Source organism: Pleurodeles waltl, chromosome 7, assembly GCF_031143425.1.
Source record: "Pleurodeles waltl isolate 20211129_DDA chromosome 7, aPleWal1.hap1.20221129, whole genome shotgun sequence".
Lineage (NCBI taxonomy): Eukaryota > Metazoa > Chordata > Amphibia > Caudata > Salamandridae > Pleurodeles > Pleurodeles waltl.
In genome coordinates, this window is record NC_090446.1 from 972,008,568 (window position 1) to 972,029,051 (window position 20,484).

Genomic DNA, 20,484 nt, shown 5'->3' on the forward strand with positions numbered 1-20,484 from the left:
ACACTTCACAGTGTGCGTAAGAAGGACTCCCCTCCGACCAGAAGCCCATAGGCATTCATCCTCTGTTGCTCTACCAATCCTATGCAAGAGCGTCCTAACATAATACATTCTGTAAAGAATTTCAAACTGAATAAGACGGAATCTTACCTGCATGGCCACTTCCCTAGGAAACTTTAACACTTCCTGCCAGTCATCATCCTCCAGGTCCCCCACATTTGTTTGCAATTTTTCCTAACTCCCCCTGCATGTTATCAATGAGTGTCTTATAAGTAAGGGAGATTGTTTTGGCCGTTATATGGCCGTCTAGGAGTCGTTGCTAGCGGATTAAGCCGAGCCGATCTATGAGGAATTCTCATTCTGTTGTGGATGGATCAAGTCCAGCATCACTCCCTGCACACGATTCACCAGCCCTTTAAAGATTACCATAGTATCTGAATTGAGTAATGATATCGGCCAGTATGACTCCCCCCAATCCATCGGCTTCCTGGGTATCTGGATCAATACTATTGTCCCTAGATTTACATCCCGAGGGAGCTCACCCCTTTGATACACCTCCACATACATCCTGTGGGGGTGTGCAGTCACCACACCTGCTAATTTCTTAAAGGATTCTGCCAGCAGCCCGTTTAGGCCTGGTAATTTCCCAGATTGTAACTGGGTTTGTTCCTGCTGCACCTCCTCAAGGGTCAAATCTCCCTCCAGTTCAAGTGATCTTTGGCACCCTAGTTGTCAACAGCGGTAGTCCCACACATAGCTGCACAGGTCCTCCTGTCCGGCCTTGTCCAACTCCCATAAAAGTCCCTCAAATAGGGCGCTATCATCTCCGCAGTAGCCTCAGAGCCCACCACTAAACCCTCATCTGGGCCAGGGATCTCTTTTATATGATGCCTACATTGGTCCCACTTGATGGGCCATGCTAACATCTTCCCCGCCTCATCCGCTACTTTGTATAAACGCTTTGCCTGTGCTGCACAGTCCACTCTAACTGCACCTGTTACCAGGGAGCGATATTGCTCCATCTTACTAAGAAGACACACCTTTGTAGCAGCTGTGGGTGTGCCATGCATTCTCATCCTCCAGGCTGAGCCAGTCCCTTTCCACTTCTGCGCAGCGCTGCCTTCTCCTGCGCTTGTCTCCCACTTCCCTGGAAATAATCACCCCTCCCTAATTTTGACCTTATACTCTTCCCATATTGTAACCACCTCCCCATTGACTCTGCATTTTCCTTAAAATAGTGGGCTTCGGCAGTCTGCAGTTGGGCCACCTCTTTCTCATTGGTAAGCCTCCACATTGCCATTCTCCACTCACCATGATCCCATCTTTGAGACGAGACCTGCATCACTCTAAGTGGGGAGTGATCTGAGAACCCCCTTGCCTTATAGTCAGCCTCCTCAAATCTGTGGAGGGTCCATACTGGTGTGAAGAAAAAGTCTATGCAAGAGTGTGTTGTGTGCCCCCAGCAGAAGGAGTAGCACCTACAGGCTCCATGGAGCATCCTCCAGGTATTTCCCATAGCTTGTAGGAAGCTATCTAGTTTCCTAGGACCAACCCGATGAGTCTGTCTACGTTGGGCTCTATCTAGGTGAGCATTCAGAACCATGGTAAAATCCTCCCCCCTCCCCCCCACCTCCCATCTCCCACCCCACCTCCCCCAATACAGTGGGTTACCTGTGGTAGCTCAGTGAGCGGTCTGTCTAGATATGCTAGTGTATCTGCTTGGATCCCCAGTGGGACATGGACATTAACAAGGGCCAGCTGTTCTCCCTCCCAGTCACCCAGTACCGCCATACAACTCCCAAATCATCTATCCATGTCTTGTGTACATGCAAGACCAAAGATTTGTTTTTATAATTAAAACCGCCACTCCCCTCGCACTAGAGGAATAGCCTGCATTGGTTAATGAATTGGTATTTCGCCCATGCCAGTACTGTCCCCTTCAGCCACTAGTCCCCTTTTTCGCACCAACATTTTTGACCCTTCTGTGGCTCTGGCAGGGGCATCCCATTCAGAAAACCACTTCAGCTTTAACAGGGTTTCCAGCCCTTTTGCAGCCGGGGCCTGGCACCACCAATCCCACAGTTGGGAACAGCACTTCAGTCAGACTACTCCCCCTCCCCCACTCCCTCCCAGCTCCACCTGCAAAGTGTGCCTTTAATAGAGCACAACCACATGGTTGGAAGCAGTATCCAGCGATTTTTCCCAGGCTGACAGGCTTTAACAGCAGACAGATGTGTCCTGCAAGTTGGACAGACGGGGCATGCTCTTCCCTTCTTAGCTGCTATGCTGCACCTTCCATCATCCTAACAATGACTGACGGTGGACCATCGGTCCATCTTACAGCTGGAACTGCATCCTTTTGGCCAAAGAGGCTATCAAGTGGGTGCCCGCATCAGAAGTGGGTCATGGTTGTTACTCCTGCTACGTCCTGATACCAAAAAAGAACGGTGGCCTTCGTTTTGTTTTAGACCAGTGCCTTGTCAAAACCTTCCTTTGGAAGGACACATTCAAGATACTCGCATTGGTCCAGGTCCTGTGTGCCTTCGACCCTAGGGTGTGGGTGGTAGCACTGGACCTGCAGGATGCTTATTTTCACATCCCAATCCTGCAGGCCTTCAGGCACTATCTGTGGTTCATGGTGGGACAGAAGCATTTTCATTTTGCTGTCCTCCCCTTTGTTCTCACTAGCACTCTTTGGATGTTCCCAAAAGTAATGGCAGTGCTGGCAGCACATCTTCAGAAGTTAGGGGTCCCACTCTTCCCCTTCCTCAATGACTGGCTGCAAAAGCCAGGCCCACCCAAGGTTGTTGTCACCCACTTCCAGACTAAGGCAAACTTCCTGACATCCTTGGGGTTCACTATCAACATGCCAATGTCAATCCGACATCTTTCTCAGATGCTCTCTTTCATTGGAGCCATTCTGGATGTGGTCAGTTTTCATGTCTTTCCCATGGACAGGAGAATCCAATACATTCAGGCTATGATTCCAATCTTTTAGCCTCTGTTCTTGTTTTTGGTTGACTCTGAAGCTGCTGGGACTGAGGGGCCTCCGGAAGGCTCCTACACATCTGGATATGGCTGGACTATCAAGTGGTGAACCACCTGGCATGATCTTTGAACACCAGTGCATACAAACTCAAGCATTGGTGCCTAGCGGACCATAAGTGGCAGTTACAGCCAGAGGTAGTGTAAGATCTCTTCCACGTATGGGAAAAACCTTGGCGTGATCTCTTCGCCACTGCAGAGAACATACAATGTCAGCAATTCTCATTGGGTCCCAGGTGTTGCTCTTTCGAGACATGTTCCGTCTATGTTGGGACTCAGTACTTCTGTACGCCTTCCTGACAATAACTCTTTTGCCCAGATTTCTGAAGAAGATCAAGAACCACTGGGCCCAGGTCATGCTGGTGGCCCTGAACCGGGCATAGAGAGTAGTCTATCCAGATTGTATCCGGATGTCCTGGACATGAGCAACTGTCCTCCACTTCGGACCTGACCCTCCATGAGGATCTGTTGTTGCAACAAGAGAGCAGGGTCTTATACTCCTCTCTCTGCAATCTCCACCTTCATGCTTATTGATTGACCTGTGATAGCTGAAGACCTTTGGCATTCCTCCAGAAGTGGTTGATGTCATCTTGGCAGCAAGGTGTCCCTCGACAAAGACTTTATACGCATGATGTTGGGACAGATTTGTGGTCTGGTGCAGCACACAACAGATACATCCTCCTGGCCAAATTGTCTGAAGTTTTGATGTTTCTTCTCTCCCTCTTAAGGCAAGGCATTGCTTTGGGTCATTCCAAGGGTTCTTTTCTTTTCTGCTCTTTCGATCTTTTCGCGGTTGCCAGACCAGCTCTCTATCACCTGTTGTGGTGCGTTTATGAAAGGAATCAAATATTTGTTTCCTCCTTCTCTCTTTGTTATGTCACAGTGGGTTCTCAGCCTGGTCCTCACATATTTGATTTGTACTCCCTTAGAGCCTTTACACAGCTCTTCATTGCAGCTTCTCACCCTGAAGACCGTGTTACAATTGCCATAACATTGGTGTGGCAGGTGAGTGAGCTCCAAACTCTGTGTATCAACCCACCATATACCATCTTCTGCCCAGTCAAAGTGGTGCTTCAGACACGGGCATCCTTTCTTTCCAAAGTAGAGATGCCATTCCACTTCAGTCAAGCCAACACCATACCGAAGTTCTATGCTCTGCCTCATCCATCTAAGGAGGAGAGACTCCATCGCCTGGACCCCAAGAGAGCACTGAGCATTTACGTTGGTCATAGCAGAGAACACCTATTGGACAATCACCTCTTGTGGGATTTGCTGGAGTGAAGGAGGAAAAGCTGTGCAAATAAGCATTATCTTTTGTGGGATGGTGCTCTGCATAAAGATCTGCTATACACTGGCCAAGAAACAGCCCCTAGAAGGTTTAAGGTAGTAGTTCCACAGCACCCAAGGCTGCTACAACTGCATTGGAATGTGAAGTTCGGTCCTCAATGTTTTCCAGGAGGCTACATGAGTGTCTCTCCACACAGTCACAAAGCACTACTTTCTTGAGAGCCAGATTTGCAGAGAGAGATATTGTGCCCGCTTTGTCCTACAGGACTTTTTTGGTTTGAGCCAATTTGTAGACCCACCTCCAAATAGGTATTGCTTTGGTATCTAGTCAAAAAGTCAGGAATTTACAGTTAGAGGTCTCTATCAGAAGAATAAGCTACTTACTTTCCATAATGCTCTTTCTGGTAGAAACTCTATCAACAGATTCCTCACTGACTCGCCCAGTCTCCCTGTTCTTTGAATCGAACTCTTCTACTAAAAAGATCCCAAGCCTAGGAATCTACACACTGATCAGTGCTGATTTGTGTTGGGCCTCTACGTCTAGGGGTGCGGACTGCCTCAAAAGCAACTAACGTCCGCCCACAGGCTCCACAAGTCATTTTTGGAGCAGAACGACGTTGGTATGGAGCCGCACAGCGCCACGTATAGGAATGCTGAGGTATTGATCCAATGTTTGCAGATCCAGTCTGATGCCTGGAGAAATATTTAGGTGGTGAGGAATCTGCTGTTAGATATTGTCTCTACCAGAAACAGCGTTTACAAATGTAAATAACTTGTTCATCTAGGTTTATTAAAGTCAGCGGTTTGAACTATACTTACCTATCCCTATAAAGAGATTTCAGACATAAGTTATGGTGTCCACACAGTAAGGGAGAGGAGGGCCTCTTTTTCGGAGATCGAATGGGTTATTACACTGGGGGAAATAGCCATCATCCACTAGGTTAAACCTCCTGTCTGTAGCCCAAAATTACTTTGACTACCACCAAGCACACTGACCTCACACAACTCATATGAAGAGTTTCAATTTTCCTTCAGCGTAAGAATGGAAACTTCTTCTGATAAATTATTTGTTTGACGGGTTCTACGTCAACCCCAGAAGAACGTGCAGAGAAGCTTTACAATTGGGTCTATAATCCAAACGCATTTAGTACTAAACAGTTGTGCGAACCTAAGGATTGCAAAATTGTTTAGAAAAGTACTAGAGAGAATCTATCTTAAGCGTCCCACTTGGCATTGCAATAAAGCGTATTTACACTATATCTGAGAGTGGGTCTTTTTGTTTGTTTGTTCCCTTACCCCTTTCTTCTCTCCACTTTCTTCTCTTTTCAGGCTTCCTCATTTTGGACCCTCACTGTCATCTTTCATCTTTACAGCATTCCTCGCCCTCTTCAAAGTCCTCCACAGCCATTTTGAATCTGTCTCCACCAGAGAGCCCCCTTTCCTCTCTTAACCTTCCTTCCACATCTGTCTAAATTCACTTACCCCTCCAAGCCCCTTTTCTCTCTAACTCCTTTTGAAGCTAAACACCTCTGTCCATAGCCTCCTTACTCCTTACAGCCTTGATCAGTTTGCTTCTTTTTCCACAGTCGTCCTCATTCTCTCCATCTTCTCTCCACAGCCCCATTTGGCCGTCGGCAGCAATGACTACTACATGTCAATTTACTCTGCGGAGAAGCGTGCCAGATAGCAGGGGCTGAAGGAATGGCTAACGGCGCTGGAAGAGTCGCGCCCAGAATCAAGTGTGCCAGAGGCCCAAGTGCCGCCCCTGCAGCGTGGAACGACAGCCCTGAATGTGCTGATATTTGCTGCTGCTCCTTGCATCCTGATCCTGTAACCCCACCTCGTCACTTTGCCGTGTGGACGGTCTCTAAAGCGCTGCAAAACTGTGCCACAGTCCCGGACACCCCAGAACACATTCACCCCTTTATTTTGCTTTTAAATGATGGCTGCTCCTACTCTAGAGCTTGGACTCATGCTCACAAGACAGGGATCACAAAATATTTTTTATTTTCTTTCAGGGAGTGTAGATTTTAGATAGAAGAATGGATTTCGAGGCTACTCTATATAGCAATGTGGACACTTGATCTGTATGACACAGCTAGACCTGCTGGAGAACTGAACACAGAGTTATGTGCCCTGTCAGAGACTGACCCCCAGGTACCCGCCTCTCTCCTCTGCGGGGCACTCTAGAGACGATGTGTCCTTACTTTATACGTGCCCCATTGCAAGAATGCTGCAAACACTATTCTTGGTCAAGGCGTGGACTACCCCTACTCCACCCACCCCCCCCCCCCCAACGCAAAAATCCTCCTTTTTAAATCCTTATGCCTCCTTGGCACTAAAATGCATACTAATTATCTTCTAGCAATGAGAGGCTCCTATAAGTGCGTCCACCCCACCCATGGCTTCACTAGAAGACCGGAGTACCAGAGTATGCAAGACGTGTGAATCTGTAACAGACATTTGTGAGGACGTCTCGTGTGTGGTAAATATAGTTTGCAAGTCCACATCCAGACCTCACCTTGGAGGGCTGGAGCATATGTACATTACATCTGTTTCCAAGGGATCAATAGATAATTCTGGTAAAAATATAAATAAGGTCTGAACGTGGGTGTGCATAGCCACAGCACACAGCTGAAGGGAGAAAGATCAAATGAGAAATGTGGGTTTCTCTTCTGGTCCAGCATTTGGTGGCAAATATGTTTCCCATTTTCTCTCTTGATGCCCCCTTCTTTCATACCAAGAGGCCTCTGTGGCTTCCTCAGTCCTCTGAAAGTGAGGTGCTACAGTTATGATAGCTGGATCGGAGGTGGACCAGCTGCAACATCTAGGCAATGGTGTTTTGGTGGTGGGACCCATGCAGTGGCTTAAAGTCGCTGTGGTCTGGGGTAAAGGATCCTGAAATTCAGAGATGTGCTGACAGCAAAATCTGGGGTAGGGATTCCCTGAAGCTAAAATCAGGAAGGTGTACTCGTGGTGAGATAAGAACAAAAGTGGTGATTTTGGTGAGATGGACAGCTGAGGAGCAATAGTGATAAGATTTAGGTCTAAACTGCACCTATGGAATATGGTGATGAAATCCACTGGCTGCCACGTCTGTGGTAGAAGGGCATCACTGGTCAGATCTGGGGTAAGGTGCACCGTCCTTGAGTCCGATGCTAAGTTGCACCAGGAGAGCTGAGGCTGGGTAGCTCCTCCAGGAACATTGAGATGATGAGCAGCTGTTTGCAGTGTGTGCCTTCACAGTGAGAACCAAGACCAAATTGCACCTTCAAATGATATTTGAAGCATAGGTGAAGCCTCAGTGCGAGTTAGGGATGAGGTTCATGCTGGCACGTTCTTGGGCAGACGAGTGCTGATGGTGAGATCTGAGGCTAAGCTGAGGTTCTGCATCGTGATATCAGGAGCCAACATGCACAAGTGGCTTAAATGATTGGTATAGTTAACAGCCACCCCTGCAATGCTTTACGGTTAAAGTCATTTCCCTGACACGTTCTGGCATGCCGGCTTAAAGTGATAACTGTGTTATAGCGTGCAGTAGGCAGACCACAAAACCTTACTCTAAACTGCTTTTTATAAGCAGTATAATGTGAACGTTATCTCTTAACCTGGGTAAAACCATACTCTGCTGATATGTTCTAAAGCATATCTCTACCATCTGCCGTGCCTGCTCTCCTGATGCCAGGATGCTTGGAATAGATAGCTGATGAGAAAACTGTAGCAGTGGTCACCCTGTGAAGGGAGTGTTCGGTGGCTCTGCTCGTGCCCGGTTGTGGAGGACTTGCCTTTGTGCCACTGGGCATCAGCTGGTGTGCTTCTCTGGCCTCTAGTGGGCTCATAAATAGGTGCTGTCTTTAAACACTCATTGCTCCTCTCCTTGCTAGTCAGGAGGATTGACGGGGGGTTCTTTCTTTGTGCTTTATTGGGACATACAGTAGAGATTGGACCTCTGGCTCCGAATCTGTGCGACTCGCGAAGAGTTGGTGTATGCTGCATTGTGACCGCATCCGTGCAGGCCACCCACGCTACCTAAAATGCCTCTTGAAAGCAATAAGATGGGTGGTGGCTCCTTACATCCTCTGATAATCTAAAACCGACGGGTGTGTTGCTCAACCCCCACCAACCCTGTAGCTTCTGGAAAGTGCATAGGAAAAGAGGGCAGAGAGTCAGAGCGCCAAACTTGTAGATGTTACGACATTTTAAAGTAGAAACTTAAGGACACTTCAGTTGCAACTCATTAGCCAAATGCATGCTGGAAGACCACTCAGAAATGTATGTGTAGGGGTGTTGGTGAAAAGACAGACCAGTCGAAGTTTATAAGCTAGTGTAATATTTCCTGTTACCTCTTCTTCCCCCCAATTATGAGACAAACCTGTGGAGGCAGTTTTCCACAGCAGTAATCGAAGGAATACCAATCGCGGGGCTTTGGAAAGTTAACAGCAGGCCTCTGTACGGCAGAAGTCAGTCACGTGTCAGTGTATTGACTACCATGTCACTGACTCCTCCTCACCCTGCCGACCACTCAGAGGCACTAACCCGACTACAACTTTGCATGTCTTGCATCCTGTGGCTCACCCGTAGAATACTTTTCTCAGACACAATCCTATGATTATTAGAACCCTGGTCGGAGTGAAAACGTAACTAACACCTTGACAAGCCGCGTCTTCCCCGCAGGGTTTTGTGCCACTGATTCGTTGATGAAGAAACATGGGCAAGTCGCGTAAGTTCAAAAACCTGCCTGCAAACTTCGACTCGGCGACTCATAGAAGTAACTCTAACCACACGTCAATGCCTCCCACTTGTCAGCCGTTAAAGGGATCAGTGATTTGCACCGACCTCCAGCTTTTGCCCCCAGACTCCGTTGGCACCTCGTGCCAAGAGGAAATTCTCAGAGACTATTGTGCCCGTAGAAGGAGCACGCTCCTCTCTTTGACAGACCGCAGTTGCATTTTTGCTTTATTTGGAGATTGTTAACTGACATTTTGATAAGGGCGGGGTCGGGTTAATGAAATAATCAGTCCACTACGGGTTAGCTTCTAAGAAATATGTTGTGGCATTATTGTTGTGGCTAAGGCAGGCGTGAATGGGGAGAGGGTAGTTTTGGGCGAGGAGGCTAAGGCTTGGGTTATAGTTTAAACAATCTATTGTGATGCAGCCTAATGCCTTGCGAGAAGTTAAATATAGTTTAACTGCAAACTGTTGATTGTTTTGTTTAAAATAATAATGAACTGTTGACGCCACAGGGCGGGGAGGGGGTTGTTTCTGCGGAGTAGAGGGAAGAACCTCCCGGAGTGAGCATGACGTCCTGTGCCTGGGTGTGTTCTCGACTGCCACAGATTTCGCGGACATCCAATCATGAATTGTTAACCAAAGCTCGAGCGAGGAGCGTGCTACCTAGATATCAATTGCCTCTATTTATTTTACCAAGATAACAAAAAAGAATAAAAACAGAAGGAACTGACTGTGATACAGGAAGAAACTGTCTCAGCGGAAGTGATTAATAAAAAAAAAGTAAATGCAGTAACTATATTTTGTGCATTTGTGCTCTTCTGTTTATGTCTTTACTTGCCATTGTCAGATCTCAGATGTGTAGAATATTCTGCATTGGTCGTTTGTTTTGTTTGGTAAGTCGAGGACATTTTTTTCCTAACTTTCTGATCAAATTATAAACCAGTGTTTAATTTGAGCCGGTTGTTTCCGTTATTTTCAGGGCCGGCACTTATTTTTCTGCATCAGACATTTACTGCAAGCAAAAGGCACATCTGGGAAAGCTGGAGGAAGAGAAAGACAGAAAAGCCTAACAAAGGAAAAAAGGAGCAAGAGTGAGCTAAAGGGGCAGGGAGTGGCTGTAAATGGGTTAAAGAGGCCCGAGATGGCTTTAGGTTTACGCTGCTTCAGCATTCAGTACTCGCACATTTAATCGAGACACACATACAGTGACACCCATATTTAGTGTAAAAGGTCATTTATTAGGACAGGATTTAAACACCAATATCAATAAACTTCAAACTGTATCCCCCATTTTTAACAAGCCCCAACTCTTAACAGTTCCCTTGATCCTCCTTCTTTCTTCCAAAACCTCTCTTCGATTCTCCTCCCCTCGACACACCCCTATTCCTCTCATGCTATCCTTACTTGTAGCATACCCCCCTTACTCTGATCCTTCCTCTCCTTGTTTTTCCCCTCGGAAGGGTGGACAAGCCTGCATCTGGCTCTCCACCCTCCCCCATCTTCTGCTGCCCTTAAGAAACACCTGCCCTAACTGACTCCCCCCCCCCCCCCCCCTCCCAACCTACCCCTGTTCCTATAAAACCCCCAATGTCTTCTTTCCCTTCCCCACATCCTCCTTAATCTGCCGGGTGGGTGGGTGGTCAATCTAACGGTCGGCCTCTCCTACGGTCAGCGCGGAAAGAGGCTGACCATCCCTCCCACCTCTCTTATATACCCATCTCCCCAAGCCCACCCCTCTTATATACCCACCTCCCCAAGCCCACCCCTCTTACCTTCATCCAATCAGGCGCCCATGCGCCACTTCCTGTCCTCCCGAAAGAGCCCGCGGAGAGACTAGAACGAGTCTCTCTCTCCGCGGGCCCCTCCTTCGGGACACACCTACAGTGACACCCATATTTAGTGTAAAAGGTAATTTATTAGGACAGGATTTAAAGACCAACATCAATAAACTTCAAACTGTATCCCCCATTTTTAAAAAAGCCCCAACTCTTAACGGTTCCCTTGATCCACCTTCTTTCTTCCAAAACCTCTCTTCGATTCTCCTCCCCTAGACACACCCCTATTCCTCTCATGCCCTCCTTATTTGTAGCATACCCCCCTTACTCTGATCCTTCCTCTCCTTGTTTTTCCCCTTAGAAGGGTGGACAAGCCCGCATCTGGCTCTCCACCCTATCCCTGAACCATAGCTTCTCGCCCCATAACTCCTCTGAAAGCAACCTTAGCTCAGTCAATTAATATGCATTACCTAACTGTGACAAATGAACCCCGTCTGACCTGAACAATGTCTCATCTTGTTCTTTTATGTTCTCATGCCTCAGGACCTTAATCCCTTGAGCCCAGCAAAATATCCAGACCATACACAAGCGAAATAACGCCACTTCATACTCGTACTTACAACATACCGGCAAAATATGCAATAACTCCAACAATATCTCAAAGGTAATGGGTTCTCTAGCTGGTTTAACCACGCTGGCCCTAACCCTGCCCCAACCATTCAACATCCTTCCCAACAAGTCGTTACGCGCTGGATCCGAACCAAAGAACAGTTTCCCATAAAAAGAAACCCCGGCTAATTTCCCCCCGATGGTAGCTGGGGATAAACCCTCTTCAATCAGAAACAACACAAAACGTAATGCCCATGCCTCGAGGGCCTGTGAACCTTGTGCCCAAAAATCGCCCAAAAACGTCTCAAAAGATTGAAACTCCAACCATGCGAGCCTGTAACTCTGCCGTGTGGATACCACTAAAGACATCTCCGCCAGCCCGTGATCATCGCGCCCCCCACTCCCAAATGTCTGCCGGGACCGCAGTCTTGCTCCATTCCGCTCCAGGCGCCAACTCGCGAAAACGTCGCCACTGTGAATGAGACAGGGAATCTGCAATCTCATTGTGAACCCCAGGTATGTGTGCAGCTCTAAATATAACATTTAAAGATAAACATTTAAGCATAAACTGGCGCAATACTCAGAGATCCTTGTCTCCTGTCTGTTGACTAAATCTACCACCGTCATGTTGTCCACCTGAAAGACCATTGTCCTGTTGGCCAACTCGTGACCCCAGACTGCCAGTGCCACTAATAGTGGAAAAAACTCGAGGAAAGCAATACTCCTCCCTTGCCGCAGCCAATTGCGGTGGCCATGTCTCAGCGCACCACCTCCCATCTCAATAAATACCGAAGCCGAGGCTCCCGCTGCATCAGAAATAATTTTAACCTGCCACACTGTATCGATGTTACCGAAAGACATGGCTACACCGTTGAAGTCCCTAAGAAAGGTTTACCATACCCTAATGTCCTCCCTCAGAGCCAACGACACCCGTATCCTATGGTGTGGTAGCACTGCGCCTGACATGGATAGTCCAAGACGCCTGCAAAAAGTCCTTCCTCCCCTCACCACCCTGCATGCAAAATTGAGGTAACCCAACAATTTTTGGGCCGTTCGTAAATCCATCTTGTGCAAACCCCTCACCTTCACCATGCATTCGAGTATTTCCGTCACTTTTGAAGCTGGTAATCTGGCCACTAGTGCGTTAGCATCTAATTCGATTCACAAGAAGGTAAAAACTGTTAACGGCCCTTCTGTCTTTTCGGGAGCTAATGGCACTCCTGACTGTGCTCGCCCGCATTCCCCGGATTTGGCCTTCCCCACAAACAAGAAATCGTCCAAGTAGTTAGTCACCGACCGGTGGCTCGTCATTCTGACAAATACCCACTGCAAGAAAGTGCTGAAAGTTTCAAACTAAGCACATGATATTGCACAACCCATGGGTAACACCCTGTCTACATATATCGCTCTGTCCAACTGCATCCCCAGCAGGTCAAAGTCTGCTGGATGGATAGGAAACAACCTAAATGCAGATTGTATATCACATTTTGCCATTTCCGCCTTCTTCCCGCACCTCAAAACTAACCTTATGGCATCATCCACTGAGGTGCATACAACTTTTGTGTCTTCTTGTGCGATAAAATCATTGACCTACACCCACTCCGGCCAAGACAAGTGGTGAATCAAACGAAACTCACCCGGTGCTTTTTTGGGGACGAATCCCAAAGGGGATAGATATCATCAATTGGTCGCTCGGCCAGTCATTGAACGGCCCCGCTATACGTCCTAGCGCCACCTCCTTTGCCAGTTTGTCACGTACTATCTGAGGGTGCTCCTTAGCAGACCGCAAATTGTCTGCCCATCTCCTCGTTCGGGGACGTTGATAGCCCACCCGGAAACCTTCCCGAAAACCCCACTCCAGCTGACTAGCCTTAACCGCATCTGGGTAGATGCTCAGCCAAGGTAGCAGCATCTCCAGTCTAACTGGCGTAGGACCCCTTTGGTGCAGCAGCACCTTGCGCGCCCCGTCCTCTGGCTGCCCTCCATTGCTCCGCTGGGCTTGTGAGGGAAAAACATTGGGTGACTGGATGACGACCCCCGCACTTGGAGCAGTCATGTTTGAACCTACACTGTTGTTGTGAGCAGAAACCCTTGTTGAAATTCCAACAAGCCCCCGTGTTTGGCACTGGGGTTTTGTGAATCGTACCCGCCCCTCCGTGATTGGGACGGGACTGAAAAGGCTTATACACTACCGGCAGACCACTTGCCGTGTGCGTGGATGTCGAGGATTGCGCAGACGCCATCCATTGCATCCATAATTCCGGGTCCACATCACCCCAAGGCTTTTCAGGATTTACGCTCAGCCGAGCCCTAAACTCCTCCTCATAACTCAGCCATGCGAAACCCCCGAAATGCATCTGTGCTTTCCGTATGATGTCCATGTATTTAAACAGCGGTATCGCCCTGTCTGGATATTTTTCGCAATATATGCTAGCGAATATAAGGAAAGCGGACGTCCAATTGTCCATTGTAATTGGCACCCTTGGCCTGCGCGCTAATTCCCATTCCTCCTCTTTAGACCCTTCCTTGGCCTGCATGTCCCTATGCAAAAGCCTAAAAACGTCTACGTACTCGTGTTTCCATATCTTTACCTTTGTCTTATCAGCCACATGCGACCCCAGGGGCATTGCCAGCCCCATGTATGGGAGCCGTTTCCTAAGACTTTCCCCTTCCTTTTCCCCCGTGCCCTCGTCCTCACCTGATTTCTGACTACCTGCCGCCGTAACAGTTGTTGAAGAAGCGTCCCTATCTTTGTTGGCATCACCCTTCTGTCCCGAGCCTGCCCTGTTGTTTCAAAAACTGACCCGTCCCCCACACCAATGGATTTCCTTGTGCATGGAGCCCTATCACCCCCCGCGCCGAATACTGACGACCATCTCCCCTTACCTCCGTCCACTTCCCCCAATTTACGTGGCGTTCTCCTCATTGTTCTACCTCGTGGCGTAGTTTGTCGCAAGCCTGATGTTCCTTCCGCCACACCAGTGTCCTGTAAAACAAAAGTAGAGGAAGAGGTTGCCCCGCACTTGTGCCCTCGCCCTCCCTTCTTGACACCGCTCACCTCCTCTTCCCGAATCTCACCATCTTCCCACTTATCCCCATCTTCCTCATAGTCCAATTCCAACTCCTCTTCGCCTCCCCAATCACACCTGTTATCAACATTCCCCCGTGTCTTCATTGGCATAGCCGCTGTTGCTCCTTGCCCCACCTGGCGCAAACCATCCTTGTGATACCCACGCTCATGCGGTGTAGAGAAGGCCGCCGCAGACCCCTCTAGTGCTTCGGACCAACGCGCCTAGGCCGTGTTGCGCCCGGTCGGTGTCACCCTTCTTCTGCCAACCTCAACTGTTGGCATTGATGTGGTTCTTCCCAGAGGGCCGTGTGCGCCACTGGGGCTTCCAGCGCTGACCCTTCCTTCGGCCGCACCAGCCTCTTGCGTCTGTCCCCTATCAACCTGCGGTACCCAAACCCAACTCCCTGGCCCAAAACTGGTTGCCTGTACCCCTCTGGCGTCTGGGGCCACTGTGGTCTGCTTGCCCGCATCAGCCCTGGTGCCTGCTAGCTCCCTGTCCCTGCACAGTAGAGTCCACCTGGCCTCCGTTTCAGCCACCACCCTGCGTTGTTCCCGGATCCTCTCTTCAAGGTCCCATGCCTCTGCCCTCAGTGCTGCTGCTCCCCCCTCCCCTCCTGGGGTTGGACAAGTCTAAGGGGGCCCACTCACAACTCGGCCCAGGTAAAGGCTGGTCCCCTGCCTGTGCTTGTGTGCCCACTGCACCACCCATTGCCATATTGCTTGATTCCCCAGGGGACCCCTCCAGTGATGTGCCTGGAGCCCCTTCCCCCCTGGGCCCATCCCCTGCCCCCTGCCTGTCTATGGCTTCCCCACTGAAAAGAATGGGGTTGGGCGTGCTGCGCGCCCCAACCCCTGAGAGAGTCTCTTGTCCCTGGGCCCCCCCACCTCCCGTTCTAAATCGGAGTCAACTGACTCGCATGCAGCAATAGCGGCCGCTACCCGGCACGACGCAGCCCGCGTCGGCCGTGTCATTCCGACCCAGGCCTGGTCTAACACACCAGCCCTGAGGAGGTCGGAACGGCCGGCTTCGCCCAAAAGGGCCCCTATAATGCAGCAGCCACTTATTTCAGAACAGAGCTCTGGGCATCCGCACGTTTTTATTTACAAATTAACCACTGATATAAAGCATGTATCTAAGTGTCACCGTTCCTCCCATAATCATGGGATGTCGTGTCTGCAGGGTAGGGCCCAGGAACTTTTATATATCACTTGCATGTTCCCATCCCTTTACACACCCCATGAGCTACCGCATCAATAGGTTTTTACTTCCACTTCAGGGTTTCATTGTCGTCCTGCACATCTCGATATTGTGATCCTCGTCGTCTAATCTTTTTAATGCCCTCTTTGAAAAGGTTGATTGTTTTCCTATTTGACTCCCGCATCAGACAACCAGCTTCAAGAGATTCCACTAGAGCCTGCCAAAAAGGTATCTGTGTCCTCCGGTATACTGGCTGTTATTTTGTGAAAGCCCTTAGAGGTGTTTATCTCTTCTGTCTAGATAATGAATCCTGACAATCGGGGAAGGGCCCTTATAGTCCCTAGTTACTTGATTACATTGCTTTTGTTAAAAGGAACTGTGAGATGCATCACATACCTACCACTGGATCACTCGAAAGCAACAGAAGGCACTGGTAACGGTATTGAGATGCCTTCTTCTAAGAGTTATGGCATAGATCTATCAGAATTTGCAGAGATTTTCTCTCAAACAGTCTTCCTACTGGAGTCTTAAAGGTGCCACCAGATCTTAATTCTATGAGGAAGATTATTGACGTACAGGTTAGGCATATATCTTCAGATGGATACCTCTATCTGCAGATTCCTCACCTTTAGAATTTCCTAGGTATCAGACTTGAAAATTCTTCAAGCAACAATTCTTCCATGCCGTCAGGTGGCTCTTCGGCATTTTCAAACCGCTCCAGAATTGATGGAGTACAGCAACATACAGGTGCCACCCGTGCCTGCTGATGTCCGTTCCTTTCTTTTCTCGCCCTTCGACACAGATCCCTAACTCCACTCCCAACTTTGTCAGTTCTCCAATTCCAAAATTATTCACTGAGTGTGCTAGAGATGATGTCTACCCCTAAGTTTTATTGTGACTGCAGGAAGCCGATGGTGGTTACGACCCACCAACCTATGCCTTTGGTGCCTGGGCTTCGGTCAAAACTCGAAGCCATGCAACTAATGTGCTGTAATGCACCCAAAGGAAGTGAAAGTAGTTGCAGAGCATAAGAAGAGGTCACATTCGAAAAAGCAGTCTTGCTCCCTCAACAAGGACCCGGGCCACTTCCAGCCTTGGGACCTGTTCTGCACAAAGTCTCTCTTGAAGTCTTCAGGTAAGTCAAAGTCAAAAAAATGCCATAAACACAAGAAACCAAGAAGGACCTGCACCCCATCACGCCATTTGAAATAAGATAAGAAGTGGTGAAGGTGACACTTGAAGGACTCCTTGTTTCAAGCATTTTCTGATTCCAATACAGCAACCTAATAGATCCCTGCATTTCCCAAATTTGACTAGGTGTTGTTGACTAATCGGCAAATTGTGGCCAAGCTTCAGATCTTTCAGATGCTCCCAACTCTTTTTGGTGCGCCTTTGGGCCTCACAGAGCCGCAGGAGCATCCAGTCAAACTTCTACTGGCGGGCCCACTTTCAACGCTGGCTGTCCTCTTGCAATATTCTTTTGGGCCCATCCCGACATCAGTCCAGCCTTCCTCTCTAGCTCCAAGATCCATGCCAGTCCTTCTGTGCCAGTCCCATATCCAATCCAGATATCAGTCTCTGACTCTCAACCGGTGTTGGCCCACAACAGGCCTACGTCGTGATACGGAATTACCAAGATTCAGCCAGTAGTCGTTCAACCAGATTCTCAGCCTCCTTCATTATGCCATTACTAACAGAACCTGGAGACCCTATTTGACCAAATCCTGATGCGGTTCAGGGACAACAAAATGTTCTATACAAGACTGATGCTAGAGGAGGCAGCCAATCTGCTCTACCTTAATTACACTGATGAAGAAATTTACCTAGACCTGCAGAAGCCAGTAGGATAAACAACCCCCCTGAAACAGAGCTTGACACACCACATGGACCACTAATAAAATAAAATGCCTTCATTGTAATAGTAGTGAGCAGAGCAGCTAGATTTACAACATTGTACAATTGAAAACAAAGCTCATTTTCTGACTGAAATACTCCAACCATGGCAGTATTCGCCAGAGCCTCAATTGGCAATTAACGAGGCACCAACAGACACCCTCATGGGCCCCTGGTCAGAGCCATGCCTGGCTTCTTCATTCATTCAACTTGTACCCAGGCGACACAATCCTGTCTAGGACAACCCAATTTTCTGACAAAATATCAAAATCTCAAAGCCTTGTAGTGCAGCCATCAACAAGTGAAGTGAATCCCAATGCATTCCCTTCAAGTTCTCCCCTTTAAAAGGGAATCAAAGTGTGTTGATGCATTTGGCAAAAAAGAAGTTTTTGTCAGCTGGCCCTGCACTGCATGAATACGGTATGTCTTCTGGGTTGATACATCCATGCTTCATGGGATATGGCCAGAGCAATATTGCCAGACGTCCCGGAGGATCACAGGTGACCTCTTGCCCAAACAATACAAGACGTAGCAAAATATGTACTATGCACTGGTATGAGCACCTCTGAATGTGCTTATACAACACACTTGAATGCTGGCAACTGGAGTTTCTGGCGATGTCTAGCTGTCCCTCATAGACATTCTGCCCTTTGACAGATCTAGTCTTTCTAGAAAAAAGATGGAGTCTACACTTGAGCAATTTAAGGATAGTCACACTACAGCACGATCCTTGGAGTTACTGTCACCACCCCTCCAAAACAATCATACAGCAGTATCACCCATCTCAGGTGGTGCAGCAACTGGCCCAGTGTTTTAGAGGCAAGGACATGGAGCTGGATACACCATTTTCTTCATCAGGGGGACATTAATCTATTTCCACATTCTGTGCTGCAGCAACACTCAAGCCACTTTGATTTGCCCTTGCAGATCCACGTCAGCACGTTGGGGGCATGATATTTCCTTTCCTCCATGGCTGGAAATCCATCATATCATATTGATGAGTATTGCAAATCTCCCAAAGGGGCTACACCTTACCTTTAACTACTTCCCAGAGTCACGTTCTTCACAAGCCAGGTCGAACATTGGCAGATCATCCCTCACCCTTTATCATGAAAGTCAACCTCGTTCTGGCATTAAATGTAAGCCAGTCTCTGAGAGGTTTGAGGACCGCTACTCTTGTTACTTCCTTGTGGTGAATAAGGATGGAGGCCTCAGGCCTTACTGAACATCCAGCCATTGAACACCCTTTTGAGGAAAGACACGTTCAAAATGCTCACTCTGCTGCAAATCCTTGTTGATCTGTAGACTGGATGGTGTCATTAGACTTGCAGGGTACGTATATATTCATTTACCAGTCCTGTATTCCCTCAGACTCTGTCTGCAGGTTATGGTGGCGTCTGAAAACATTAAATTTGCCACACTGCCTTTCAGCCTCACTTCGGGTGTTTACAAAAGTGATGGCAGTGGTTGCAGCTCACCTTCATCTTATTATTGTACCACGATAACTGGTTGCCCCAGGCAGGCCATCTGAAGCTTGTCGTAGACCACCACTGGATGATATGGCCACTCAACCATCTTGGGGGTTGTCCATCAGTGAGGTGAAGTTCCACCTAAGCCTAACACAGAGACTTTCCCTTTTAAGCGATATTCTTAAAATGGTGACGTTCAAAGCCTTTTTATTGATGCACCAAATCCAAGGCATTTAAGATATCCCAGTGTTTAGAGCTGGGTCTGGGGTCTCAGTCATGATGGGTCCGAGGCTTCTTGGACTCATAACCTGATGCATCTTCCTTGTTGCATATGTCAGAGGCATATGCAGGCCCTACAATAGAACCCAGATTATGTGGACCCAGCAAAGAGTGCTTCTCATTCCACGCAGATCTCTTAGAAGATGGCTTGGATCTCCTGTGGTGGCAGACATGCATCAACCAGTCCTGTGGGATGCTAATGTATCTTTTCCATACAGACTTGACAGTTGTAACATACCTATCACTACTGGGATAGAGGGGGTCACCCTGGACAGTTGGAGAACAGAGGCCTCTGGTCTCCAGCAGAGCCCTAGCACCATATAAATCTTTTGGAGCTTTGCACAACGAGGCTGGCCCTGAAGGCCTTCTTGGTGACCATGAAACGAAGAAGACTGTTGCAAGTCCTCACTGACAGAACAACTGCCATGTGGTACTGCAGCAAACGGAGCAGAGCAGGCCTTGCACCTTTCAAGATGGGCGAACCCGCAGCAGATCTTTCTGGTGACCAATCACCTAGCAGGGGACCCTCAGTTCCCGAGCGGATAAGCTGAACTGCTGTCAGATGGCAGATCACAAATGGCATCTCCATCCAGAGGTGGCACCTAGTCATGCTTGAACAGTGGAGTCTGTCCTGGCTAGATCTATTTGCCACCACCAAGTAGTGTCAAAGCTCTTGCGTGTTAGAGCTCCATTGAGAGTCACTGGGAGACGCATTTGATCTGCAATAGACCATTTGTACACATTTCCACCATTCGCTCCTTAAGTTCTGCAAAAAATTAAGATAGGCCAGGCTCAAGTCCTCTTGATAGCCCCGAATTGGGTCAGGAGTGTGTAACACCCAAATATTTTGGCCTTCAGTAAGGCTATCTCTTCAAAAGGACCTTCTGTCTCTGCACCAGGAAAAAGTTCTACACCCACATCTCCACACCCTACACCTACATTAATTTACACTGAGCGGCACCAGCTGAGTGCCTTTGATTTGCTGCATGAGGTAGTGCTGTCATCACTGCAGCCAGACTGCCTCCAACAAAATCCATTTATTTTGGATGCTGGGAGACATTTGTGGTCCAGTGTGTGACTCACCATCTTGATCCGCAGCAAACCAAATTTTGTTTTGTCACTGGCCCAGCA

General features: G+C 48.4%; 1 protein-coding gene across 3 annotated transcripts in view; it reads left to right on the plus strand.

The window, feature by feature from the left end:
• RPTOR (regulatory associated protein of MTOR complex 1) overlaps positions 1-9,858 on the plus strand; it is a 1,432,785-nt gene extending 1,422,927 nt beyond the window's left edge. For all 3 annotated transcript variants that reach the window (XM_069199733.1, XM_069199735.1, XM_069199734.1), the window contains one exon: positions 5,948-9,858. In XM_069199733.1, coding sequence (XP_069055834.1) covers positions 5,948-6,016 — 69 coding nt within the window. In that variant the 3' untranslated portion in view covers positions 6,017-9,858. The remainder of the gene's footprint in view (positions 1-5,947) is intronic.
• Positions 9,859-20,484: the final 10,626 nt, after the last annotated feature.